Below are 13,890 nucleotides of genomic sequence, written 5' to 3' on the forward strand. Positions count from 1 at the left end.
AACAAGAACAATAGCAAAAACTGGTAACAAATGCAGCACAAAATAATCTTAAATCTGGTGAATTACAAACACAAAAATGGTATTGGAAAAGAGAAACTAAAAAAAAAGGGATGAACAACACAAAAAACCTTACTGAAATGGCTGTAAAAAATCCTTAATACTAATTATTATTTAAAGAATATTCAAACATGAACAATCACTGCCATATTCTAATGCAGGTTTTAGTGTTATGTAAAGATCTCTCTCATTATAACATTGTTATAAAGCTAATGAACAGAGTAAAAAATCTAATAAGCCTGAACTTCTCTTGTACAGCAAGCCATGAGGGCATGACTGAAGAAGGAGGGCATTGAAAAGTTAAGCTCTATAGACTTTTGAAAGTTATTTAATATTACAATTTGTAGTAATTTGGGTTATATAACACAATAATAACTAGACATAGTAAGATTAGTAAATAAAAGTAAGATGGTTAAATTTTAATTTTTTAGAGTTTATTGGTGTAAATTTTACTGAAACATTAAAATAGGCTTAGTACCTGTAATGGTACTTTAACTTTAAGCTTAGGTATATTTCAACTTGTTGGTAAATCGTAAAACAGAATAAATAGATTTTTTATTAAATAAATACAAAGTAAAAAATTAGTAACTTGTATCCATTAGTTTAAATTCAGTCTATAGAGATACTCACATAGATAGGTTATAACATAAATCAGGCTAAATTAACACTGCGTTAAGACTAGTTATTGTCACTTCAATTCAAATAAAGTTATATTTCTAAGTTCTGTGTTATTAAAGATAAACTTATCCTTGATAGGTTATTTAGGCAGAGTATTCATAATGAATCTAAGTTTCAAATGGACAGCAACTGCCCATTGTAGAAACCTACAAATGTAGAGGACGACGTTTTGAAAGACAGAAGACTTTCGAAATGTCATCTTCTACATTTGTAGGTTTCTACAACAGGCAGTTGCTGTCCATTTGAAACTTAGATTGAAAGATAAACTTTATTACTTTATAGTGAAGACAAACTAGTAATAAAAAATAATACTATAATTGGTTCTTAAATGTTAGACTTAACAGTAACAGTGTTGACAATAGGTTACTAGTATTGAGTATTTATTTTCAGGCTATAGGTATAAATACAGTGGTTAAGACTAGTGTAGGAGTTAAGCATTCACAGTTTGTTTGGTGTAATGGGTGCAATGAGTGGGTTTTATTTGGGAACTTGGGACTGGAATGTATTTTTAAGGAAGCTAGTAATGAAGATGTGCAATTTTTATGTAGAGTTTGAAGGTTGGAGGAGAAGTATGAGGCATTCATGATTAAAGTAGATGCAATATGTAAAGAGAAGCGTAGATTGTGGGAAATGGCAGGATTTCAGGAGGAGCTTAAACTTTTACATGCAAGGGATACATCAGCTAACACTGACTTTCAGGAAGTTAGAAAGAGTACTATTAGAGTAAAAAGTAGTGAATTTAGTTATAACGAACCTATTCTGTTGAGCAACAAATTTCAGCTCTTGGCTTCTGCAGAAGAGGAACTACTGGAGGGAAGGAAAACAAAAGGGTCAGAGAAGGATATGGATGATAAGTAGGTTATAGTTATAGGTGATTCCTTGACAAGGCATGTCAATAGGATAGTCTGTGGGATATATAGGGAGAAAAGAATCAGATTATGCTACCCAGAGGCACAGGTGGAGGATATAACTGACAGAGCAGGAGATATAATAAAGAGGGCTAACAGAGATGCAATTGGTGCTACTATAGCATGCGATCTACAAAGATACTATCATCATAATAATTTTAAGTTTTGTTTATTTATTATTGGCACCATTTATGATAAATAATGCTTTTAAACTAATAAAGTTCAAAATACCATTACATACATGTTTTTAGGTCAAATATAATCAGAATGAAATAAATTCCAGCAATCAACAGTAGCACAATTATAACCCAAATTTGAGGTACTCTTTTCAAACATACACTTTATTAAGTTATTATTATTTGCTGAACAAAAAATATAAATTATTTAGCAAGAAATTATGTTTTAGTGAATCATTAAAACAGTGATGATGATAGTAGCCGTGTTGACTGCACACTATAGTAACACTGAAGCAGTTTTTGTGGTCCATATAGGAGGTAATGATGTAGGGAAAGATAGGTCAAATGAGCTAATTAATAAGTACAAAGGGTTGATAAAGGCATTTAAAGAAAAAGGTCATAACTTAGTTTTGTCAAGGATACTTCCCAAAATTAATTGAATGAAAGTTATAAGTAGGTCATTAGGCTAAATGCTAGGCTTAGGTTAGTATGTAAGGATGAGTAGATTGGCTGGTTGGACTTGTTGGATCAGTTCAGTCGAAGAAGGGAGCTTTTTTGGAATGGATGGTTTACATTTAAGTAAGATAGGGGCTGGCTTGTTTGCTAAGGCTATTAACTCAGCTGTAAGGGATGTTTTAAACTAGGACTAGACAGTGGTGAGAGCCAGGAAAAACAAATACAAAAAGAAGAGGCAGAAAAATTTTTAGCATAGAAAATTAGTATAGAAGTAGTTATAAGGGTATGCTTAATTGTTACTATTGTAATGTTGGAAGTATAAGGAATAAAATAGATGACTTTAGAGCACTGGTAGGAATGGAGGATTTTGATATAATGGGAATAACTGAAACATCATTAAATGCTGATGACACAAATTTCTTTGAAATACAGGGTTACAGGCTATTTAATAGGGATAGAGTATTAAAGAGAAAATGTGAGTTACATCCTGTTGAAGTTGAGGATATTAAAGATAATAGCAAAGAGATTGAATCCATTTGGGTTTCTGTTAGTGGGAATTTGTTAGACTACCAAATGTTACTGATGAAATTAGTGAGAAACTTTACAATGAGATTAAGATTTCAGCTGTTAATGAAGTCATAATTCTGCATAATTTTAATTTCAAGCATATAGATTGGGAAATGCTAGAGTCAAACCATGAGAGAGAAAGATTTTTAAAAACTGTTCAAGATGGATTTCTTTACCAATTAGTCAAGGAACCTACTAGAAACAGTGCTATTTTAGATTTATTATTAACTTCAAACATAGAAATAATCGAGAGGGTGTGTAAATTGGGTAACATTTGGGTGCAAGTGATCACTGCTCTATTAGGTTCAATATTTTGCTGCATAAGGAGATAAGGAATAACTATATTTTGGTTACAAATTTCAAATAAGCAAATTATGAAGGGATGCAACAAGAATTGTCTGTTGTGAATTGGGCAGCTGAATTATTTGGAGACACTGACCACAAATTGACCAAGTTAGCAAATTGGATGGAAGAAAGCAAAGGGTTGTTAGAAATGGAGTTCAGTCAAAATGGATTAATGTCACAAGTGGGGTACCTCAGGGCTCAGTCTTAGGACATTTACTCTTTTTGATTTACATCAATGACGTAGATGAAGGAATGGTCAATAAATTACTTAAATTTGCAGATGATATTAAAGTCTTGGATGTTGCTAGCTGTGAAGAGGATGCTGCTGAATTACAAAAGGATTTAGATAACTTTGTGAGTTGGGCAAATAAATGGCAGATAATAAATGCATGTGGGATATCATAATTTCAATTATAAGAATAATTTGGATGGTTATAACCTTAACAGTTTCATGAAAGAAAGAGATCTTGATGTAATAGTTGATCAGTTTCTTAAGCTATCCAGGCAGTTTGCTGTTGCTAGTGCAAATAGGATTTTAGGTTGTATCTATAGAAATGTTGAATACAAGTCTAAAATAGGTTATAATTTCATTGTATAGGTCACTGGTTAAGGCACATTTGGAATACTGTATTCAGTCTTGGGTCATTAATTTAGGAAAGATATTGAATTGTTGGAAAGGGTTCAGAGAAGGGTTACTAAAATGGTGCCTGGGATGGAAGGGTTGTCATATGAGGAGAGGTTGAAATCTCTCCAATTGTTTTCTATTGATAAAGAAGAGTTAGGGGGATACAATTAAGGTGTTTAAAATTGTAAACTGAATTGATAGTGTTGATGCATCATCTTTTTTCATATTTAACAGTGAGAACAGTAAATATAAATTTTGGCAGGGAAGGAGTCATCTTTGGCTAAGACAGTTTTATTTTTCTAACATGGTGGTTGGCCTTTGGAATGGGATGCCTTCAGACGTCATTGAGGTAGTAAATTTAAGTGAGTTTCAAAAAAAGCTTGATAATTATATTAATGATAAGAGCTGGCTAGCTTTAAGACTTTTTTTTTTAATTTATTTATTTTAATTTAGTTTAGAGGATGGAACAGCCGAGATGAACTAATAGGTCCCATGTTGTTCCAAAATGTTATGTTATGAGTGAGAATCTAATTATACAATAGATGCTTACAAATATACAAATGATGATTAAAAATTTTAGTTCAAATTACTCTTGCTCAAGTCAAAACAGTGTGAGAGCATTTAAAACCAAATACATCTAGAACACCAACTATATACAGAAGATGGGCCACTCATATTTTTTATCTACCAATATTTATACTGGTTTGTAATATTGTTCTACATAACAGGAATGTAATCTTTCTAGCACTATGCCATGACCATTGAAACTTGTACAAAATAACATTTTACTGTATAGTGTTTCCAGAGCTAATGGTTAGTACTATGTAATCAAAAAGCAAGATATTTTATTCAAAGTCTGGTTCAGGCTACTGACCTATAAAATGGATCATACTAATAGCTGAAACTCAACCAGTGATAGACTAGTATTCTGTCAATAAAGTGAAAAAAATTCTTATCCATATTACCATAGGAAACCAGAGTTAAGCCTTTAAGACAGAAGGGATTTAATTAACTTACTATATAATATTTAATAAAATCACAAACCCTAGAGTTCTTGTGACATGTTTCTAGTGGGTGTTAAGAGTGTTTTACAGCACTTAATTGAAGACTCGTGTTTGTGATGGTTATTTGAATGTTTTATAGTTCTTAACCAACAGGTAAATCATTCTGAAAAAATACATTTACAGCTTTCAATTCAGGGGTGGTACATTCTTAGTTTTGTAGCTCTTACCTGAAGAATGACATATTTTAAATTAATCTCAGGATATTTTATAGTTCAGTACATTTCTGTTTGGTTCAGGATACTCTGTAGTTCTCATTCAACTATGTATATGTTTATGATGGGTGTCAGCATGTTTTATAGCTTTTACCCAAGAAGTACATTTATGGTCAAGATACTTTGTAGTTCTTATATATATATATATATATATATATGTGTGTGTGTGTGTGTGTGTTTCCAGTGTGTATCAAAGTATTACATAGCTTTCACCCAAGAATTGCATTTTTGTTCAGGATCAGAATATTTCGTAGTTCTTGTTTGTTTGTAATTAAGCACAAAACTACACAATGGGCTATCTGTGCTCTGCCCATCATGGGTATCGAAACTCGGATTCTTGCATTGTAAGTCTGCAGACGTACTGCTGTGCTACTGGGGGGCTTATAGTTCTTATTCAACTACGTATATGTTTATGGTGGGTGTCAGGATGTTTTATAGTTTAACCCAAGCAGTCTTACATTTGTGATGGGAGTCAGAGTATTTTATAACTTACCCAAGAGATACATTTCTGGTTGAAGTCAGAATACTTTATAGTTCTTATTCAATTAAATATATGTTTATGAGGGGTTTCATAGTGTTTCATAATTTCAACCCAAGTAGTCTTGCATTTCTGATGAGATTCAGAGTATTTTATAGCTTTTATTGGTTGGGGTCAAGGTACTTTGTAGTTCTTATTCAATTATGTATATGGGTGTCAGCATGTTTTATAACTTTTACCCAAACAGTACTATGTTTCTGACTGGCATCAAGGTGTCTTATAGCTTTTATCTAGTCAGTTTCATGTTTATGAGGAGTATAAATATACATTATAGCTTTTACTCAAGTAGTCTTGTTCTGAGAGATGTCAGGATGTTTTATATAAGAGTAATAATGCTATAATTGTTTATGAAATCCCACTACACAGTTATTGAAGACACTAACTAATAAATATGTGAAGTGTCATTTCTGAATGTAGCAAAAATAATAATTAATGTGTAGTAAACCTAGCTGAAATTTATATTTATCTAGTAAACCTCACGTTTTGATCAAAGTTGGTAAAAGATAGCCAAAGTAACACATTTCAAATACTTTAACGTTACTTTTTTACTGATAAATTAATTATTTTTGATAAACTAGAAAAACATGCAAGAGGTATTCAAGAAATCACCTAGTATACAGATCTGAAATAAAGTGTAAACCTGTAAATTGTACTATATGGAAGAATGTATGCATTACTAAACTGTATTGGGAAGTTTCGTATTTTATTAGGAATCAAATTAGTTTAAAAATTGAAACAAAGGAGTGTATGATAAGAAATCTTGTTGTTTATATGATATTAATTAATAAAGTTCTTGATGTTGATAGTGTTTGAGATACAAAAATTAATAACAAGGCTTCTCATTAGAACACAGATCTGGGCTATTTATTTCAACCTCTTGTTACCTACACTGTGATATGAAGAACATCACAACAAGATACTACTGCATACTCAAACAAAAGTTGACAAGTTAGGTACAATACATAATGAAAGCAGAGACAGCATGAAACTAAATACATATGTGATATGTTGAACCTGACAAAAATACATCCATTTCACTAATGAGAATACTAATGGTCTTCCTTGTGAAAAACTTTAAAGTGTATGAAAAGATGGAAATTTATGACAAGAATTACACAGTAACAGCTGTAGCCAATTTCAAGACAATAACGGGACCATGCAAATCATAACGAGCTACGTACGAAACTCCAAGACAAAGAACTCTTATGTACATTGATAAACATCTCTTTCTAAACAAACCCTGTTTGTTAATGTAAATTGATATTAACAAAAATGTTCTTGACTGGTGAAGAAATTGTTGGGACAATAAAAAGTCACATAACACAGACAAATCCAGTCCGGAACACCATGAACTTTGCTTCAACCAGGAACAGCCAATAAATAATTCACTACATGGTCTTGGGAAGAAGCTGTCTTACTCAAGTAAACTACACATACTGATGCAGGAGAATGACATCAGGGTTGACGTTTACTTCACTGGGTGTTGACTGACTTTAAACACCATACTACAGGGCCTGAACAGCGGTAACCAGGCCAGCTTGTAAAACAAATTAGTAGTCACCTAAGAAGCTAAAACAAGCCCTTCTTCTTTTCTTTCTTTTTCTCTTTTCCATCTAGGTGCCTGTCACACATAAAAATTAGAAATCAACTTAAAGCACACATAACTTATTTCTTATCAGCAAACAACAAATATGAAAAGTTTCTTTGCGAAAAAACATTCTACACTAAAGTTCTTGTACAAATAGTTCACGTGATAAGACTAATATTCTTAGAAGAGCCACAGCTACTTGGCTTCACAGGTATTAGGGTTTACTTATTTTCTAAAAATAATAAAGTTATAATTTTCTTAACTTGTTACATCTTTTACGGAATAATTTCAGTAACTTTGACTAGTTTTAGGCTTACGGTGTACTTCATATCATGAGGTTATCAATTTGGTACCTCATTCTGAAGAAGAATGTTTCTCTATACCTACACTAGACAGTCTATAGTTTAATATGTTGTTATATTCAGAACAACATATTGACTAACTTTTACTACTTGGAACATGTCAAAGTGACTGTAACTTAGCTGACATCTTCAAGAAACATTTCTTAGATCACTTGCTTACTTGAAAATACCTACTTCAATTTTTCATTAGTTCTATTTGATTAGATCTAATAATTGTATCCTAAGTGGCGTAGTACTTGCCTATGTTCTTGGTGACCCAAGTTCAATGTCCTGTAGGTTTAGCTTAAAAATCGAAATTCTTTAAATTGAAAATATGTATTTGTGTGTGATAATTCTGTAATAATTCTGAGCATTAACAATATTAGTGTGTGACAAAATATTACTTTACATGTTACAAAGGCAAATGAAAATATTTTCTTTTAAAAAATAAGCAGAACTAAATGTTATGTACATATACTGATATATATATTTTTCATTAGCTTTAAACTTTCACATAGTCATAATGAATAAAACAGTAAGATTATTTATATTGATGTACATGCCAGTTTGATGCTTTCTCTTTCATTCATGCAGCCAGGAGAAATATAATTTTGTTATATGAAATCAAAAAACAATTTAAACAATACTGACAGAAGCTAATACAGGCCAATTTAACACTGGTTTGTCACTAGCTAAAGAAGAAAATAATTAATTAATTGTAGTTATTGTACACTATTTAGTATAAGATATTTTGTTAGAGTAAGTTTCTTGAGCAGACATTCTTATGTTTACTGATTTTATAAAAATGTCCTCTTTTTAATAGCTTTTCTGCTTAGAAATTTAGTATTTATCATATATTTAGTTTATTATTTCTTATTGTATCTCATCAAAGCACTTGAATCTACCATGGATCACATTAACCCACACTAACAATGTTCTTACTCCTTAGAATTAGTATCCAGAGTCAATTTCCGAAGGGTTTCATCTATATCCTTGTTAGCTACTTCAAATGCTGTTCTTTCCTTTTCAAAATCTTTCCACTTCTGGTAGAGCTCCTGTTTCTGCTGTTCTAGAGCCTTGCGCATCTGTTCACTTCTTCGATGAAGCTGTTAGAAAATTAAAACAGTAAAACTAGAATTTCTTGTATGAAAGTTTACTTTTGAATTTTAACATACAGAATGATGTACAAGTTATTTAGCCTTGTCACCTTTTGGTAGGTCCTAATTTACAGCCGATTTTAGTTGTCACAAAGAAACATTTTTCATTGAGTGTATACTTTTAGAATATAAATTCAAACTTAATATACAGAAAAATTATTCTGTAAAAAAATAACTGTTTGAAAAATATGCAAAACTCCAAACATATGCTACATTGTTTAGAATGGCCCATTATTTTCATCTGGTTTTCTGGAATATGGCAGAAATTGTCCAAATGTTGTTCTTGTAAGTATTTCTGTCTTGCATGTGTTTGAGTAAACTTGTACTTTTGTTTAAAATAAGAATCAATGAAAACAACCTGATAAAATAAATAATGTAAATAGGAAAATATTATACTTTGTTCACTAGCAATTCACAAAATCCATATAGAACCAAAATTATTACTAAACCTTCAGTATCAGCTTTTATTTCAAGTAAAATGGATTATCAATGCATGAGTGCTGGGTTTCAAAAACGACAACATGATTTTGACTTACTTCTGCCTCCGAGTCTTTCAGCTTGTTTATTTTCTCCTTGACTTTCATGTCAAATACTTGTTCCATTTCTCTTTCCATTCTCTTCATCTTGGTCTCATGGTCTTTTTTCTCTTCTTCCATCTGAGCTAGTGGGTTCCTGTAGTGATAAAGATCAATTATAAAAAATAAATTAAATTAGTATTCTGCAAATAGACAACTCATAAAAGTTGCACATTTAATAAAATTACAAAAGGAAAGCAAAAGAAAACTACCCTGTTGTGAAAGCAAGAACAAAACAAAGATTAATCTGGAATATCATGAGGTAAAGTTTGTTTGACTGAATGGCAGTTTCAATATGATTCACAAACTTAAACTCCATTCAACTATATAGTTTTACAGGAATTTTAATTATGCAGTGTAAACTTTTTAGAAACTCCCAATGTCATGATACACATTACAAACACTGAAACAGTCATTTAACATTGACTTTGTTTTTAACTTATAAATCTAGTTATTGATTGCTTAAAAAATAAAAAGCTAAGTGAATCGTGAAACTTAACTTTTAAAATATAAATTCATAATTTCAAAATGAAAATTAACGCTTCAACTCTTCTGGTCTCTAATTATTAGTTTTGAAGTTAATGTCTTTTTCCAATCTAAAATTGAAATAATCTGTTGTTTTGAACACAAATTGGTTTTACAAACATTCAAGAAAATATTGATACTAAAGGTAAAGGACAAGAAAAAATTATAGCATAAGTAATATATAACACTGTAAACCTCGTTTTTTAGCGAGCAGGTACAAATCATCAACTTACTGATGAAGCAAGTTCCATGGCATAAACTATTTATTGTTTAAAATTTTACTAACCATAAATTTGCAACTTAACCCAGACAAGGAATAAATGTGGGGTATATAATATTTGAAACATTTTCAAATTAAAAATATGCTACAATGATGGCAGTGGATTATGGTTTCCATTCTGTGAAGAGGAAACATTTAATTTTTTTTTTTTTTAACTGGGGAATTAGACAATATTCTGTGCTATTTCCTGTTTTAATGCATAGAAAATAAATGATGAATACCATGGAAATATCAGAACATGATCCTATTTACCTTATTACTTATGACTGCAAGAATGCAGTTGATGTGGATGTGACCATTAAAAGTTATCAAGGAACAGAAGGCAAAGATAATTTAAACAAAAAAGAATACAAAGAGAACTAGAAAAGAAAATAAGAAAGCTTTTTTCCACTTCTTCTCCAAAAGCAAAATCTGTTGTCTCGGATCTTTAAGATAGTGATTCAGAAGTTAACAATGCATCTTTTACCCCTTTGGGCAACAAGAAAGTCAAGCCTATTGATTCTGCTTCTGGATTGATATCTATGATTATCATCAAGAAAAACCAAAGATTCTCTGACAGACTATAATGACCACTTCAAAGTAAGCCATTCAAGATATTCTGAAGGGTTATTCAAAGCAAGATTACTGTATGACCAGAAGAAGAACAGTTTTTGAAAAGGATTGCATACTGCCAGAATTTTCTAAGAATATATCTTCAATGAACATTTCGAATTTGAACATGACTGTTCAATGCACTACATAAAGGATAGCCTTCACATATCAAACAAGAATTAATACAGTCATTAGAGAACAGACTACAAGAGTTGCAAGTTTTGATGTTATTACTGGGATATGCAGCATTGATGAATCAACTACAACCAGGTTTGTCAACATTTGAATGAAACTGAAGCTATTAATGGAAAACAATTAAGAATTGTCAATCAATGAAGGGTGATATCAAAATGGAGGGTCAAAAGAAGACATTTGTTACAGCTGTTGTTGTAATCAACTTCAACATGAAATTCATAGCTACATATTTCAGAGAATAAATAATAGAAAATTATGGTAAAATAAGAATAAACTGGCAAGAAGCAAAAATATAAAATTAATCCTTGAATGAAATAACTAGGAAAACTGTATCCCACAACTGATCATGTATTAATAGGTAACAACAACGAAGATGGTTTTGCATTTTTTTCCTCCACCAGAATCCATATTGAAGAGCATGTGAAATGCCACACATGAAAAAGGTTATATTTCAAAGTGATTACAAAAAATGTTATACGAGTAAGGATATCTTAATTTTACTTGAATGACAAGAATTAAAGAAAAAACATGTCATCCACCATAGGCAACTGCAGAGATGGGATAGGAGCATTTGCATCCCCTGGAAAATGACAAACTAATTATTTCTTTCTTTATTCATTCTATATACTTATATATATATATATATATATATATATACTTGATTTAGACTTTGCCCCTCTATCCTGGAGAAATTTCTGTGGGTGCTCAGAGCAAGTTTCCCATACAGCTACAGCACTCAGATTTCAAATATTAAGATGGAAAACAACAGCAGCAAGAAATGTATGTTCATTGTGAAGATTAACAATGTATGTAACTTTCACAGTTATATGGACTTGCTGGTTCAAGCATGGAGAACTTTAAGGGATAAAATATATCTTGCATTATCATGACAACTTAGAATGATTAAAAAAATAATCATTAGAGAAGCCATTGGAAGGCATAATTGAGAAATATCATTTGCTGAAATTCTTGGGTGAATATGATTTACTAAGTGATTTTGAAACAACAGTACTTGGGTTTGGATAAGAAGGGGAAGTACTGAGAATCCAAGTTACAAGAATATGGATTCTAAATATGAGCAAGTAATTATCAGTATACTTGATATTGAACCAGAAAGTTTTGATATGCCTTATAGAAATTCTCAGAACATCTCAATGACAAAACAGTAGGTGTATTTCCAACTGATTTGTAAGTGAAAGCTATGATAGCTACTTCAAAAAACAGCCAGGAAAAATGATAATTTCTTACTGGATCTAAAATATAAGAACTAATCAATGGTCCTGTTTATCATTCTAATTACTTATTTATCTTGAAGCTCATCTATTGTTCCCTTTGTTAAAACATTTCCAAAAAGTCTTATTTCATACTTTGTTTCTTACTACTATTATTCAGATACTTCTTGTTATCATTCGTGCTGAAATATCTAAGTTTCTGGCTAAATCAAAAAAGGAGAACTTTAACAACCAATCTCAAAGTTTTATCAAATTCAGTTTCAGTTTTTGTGCCAGTTTTGAATTCTTCAGACTCAAGTTCAAACGATACAGTAATTGAAAAGTTAAAACTAGCAATACCAAGTCTGGGGATGTGAAACTTATTACAACATTTTAGGGATTTTAGCCTAGTTAATTTATAAATACAGGGTTAATATATAAACAAATAACATTAAATAAAAAAGGGTATATCACACCTTTCTAACAAAATAATAATATAAACTTTTTTAAGAATTCTATTCAGACTGAATTTTACAACTTGAATCTTTTTAAAATTATGAACTAATCTGTGTCAACTGATCAAACTTCGACAAAATAATACATACATTTCATAAAAAACTTTTGTAATACTGGTAACATAAATTTGTCCCAGAAAATAAATATCTAAGTGCAATTAAACATTAAAATGAAAAATCAGCAAGCAAATTTTAACCTGTGCTTTAAATTAAAATTCTCTCTCTGACAGATCAGAACAATGTTATGAAAAACAACAGTAGACAATATACATGAATGTGGCCAAACTACATTCAGGAAACAGGGACATTAAAAAAAAACTTCAAAAGCAAATAAAAAAAAACTTGAACCAACATTTGAGAGTCAGATAACTCTTAACAGCTTGACCCTACCTACAAGTGATGCACATGCACAAAGACATACGAACAAATATAGACAGGCATTCACTAATTGTGTAAACAAACTTACCAGAATACTATACAGGTGTTAGATATCCTTTGTTGGCAATAACTAACAACAACCATTAAAGAATCAGTACAAATGACAAAAATATTAAACTTTTAATTCTACAAGCCTTAGTTTAATCAGGTACATTAAAAGATTACATATTTGATTAGTGTTCAAAATGGAAACATTTCAATTAAATCATAGATAAAGCAATGTGAACAATATATATATAAATAAATAGATAAATAGCTCGATGACTATCAATTATAATTATTGCTATTAGGCGATTTAGATCAGCACTATTGAACAATAAAGAATTTATAAACATTTAACGCATATACTTTCCTCTCCAGTCGGTTATCCATAGTCATAAACAGATAAAGCTTGTGGTAATAGCAACCAAAAAGCTTTGGAGATATCCCATCTATCAAGCAAAATCCAAAACGCTGAAGTTAAACAAGTTGACCATCATGGAAATTCAAAACAAGGGTGAAGAGGTGAGTGCTTAAACTCACAACGTCTCACCTCCTACTGTTTTGTCAAATGCTTAAACTCACAACGTCTCACCTCCTACTGCTTTGTCAAATGGTTAAACTCACAACGTCTCACCTCCTACTGTTTTGTCAAATGGTTGAAACATTGTGGGTTTAAGCAGTCACCTCTTCACCTTTGTTTTGATTTTCAAGGTAGTCAACTTGTTTAACTTCGGCATTTTGGATTTTGCTTGACAGATGGGATATCCCCAAAGCTTTTTGGGTGCTATTACTACAAGCTTTATCTGTTTATGACTATGGATAACCAAAATGAAAGCATGTGTTAAATTATTATTATTATTATTATT

The 13,890-nt window shown here is 31.0% G+C and overlaps 1 protein-coding gene across 1 annotated transcript in view; it reads right to left on the minus strand.

The window, feature by feature from the left end:
• Positions 1-6,465: 6,465 nt before the first annotated feature.
• LOC106470559 (septin-7-like) overlaps positions 6,466-13,890 on the minus strand; it is a 46,777-nt gene continuing 39,352 nt past the window's right edge. Inside the window, exons 11-13 of the mRNA XM_013931125.2 lie at positions 9,249-9,384; positions 8,498-8,661; positions 6,466-7,247 (exon numbers count right to left, since the gene is read on the minus strand). Of these exons, the coding sequence (XP_013786579.1) occupies positions 7,196-7,247; positions 8,498-8,661; positions 9,249-9,384 (352 nt within the window). The 3' untranslated portion in view covers positions 6,466-7,195. The remainder of the gene's footprint in view (positions 7,248-8,497; positions 8,662-9,248; positions 9,385-13,890) is intronic.

The sequence above is a fragment of the Limulus polyphemus genome, unplaced genomic scaffold (genome assembly GCF_000517525.1).
Source record: "Limulus polyphemus unplaced genomic scaffold, Limulus_polyphemus-2.1.2 Scaffold106, whole genome shotgun sequence".
Lineage (NCBI taxonomy): Eukaryota > Metazoa > Arthropoda > Merostomata > Xiphosura > Limulidae > Limulus > Limulus polyphemus.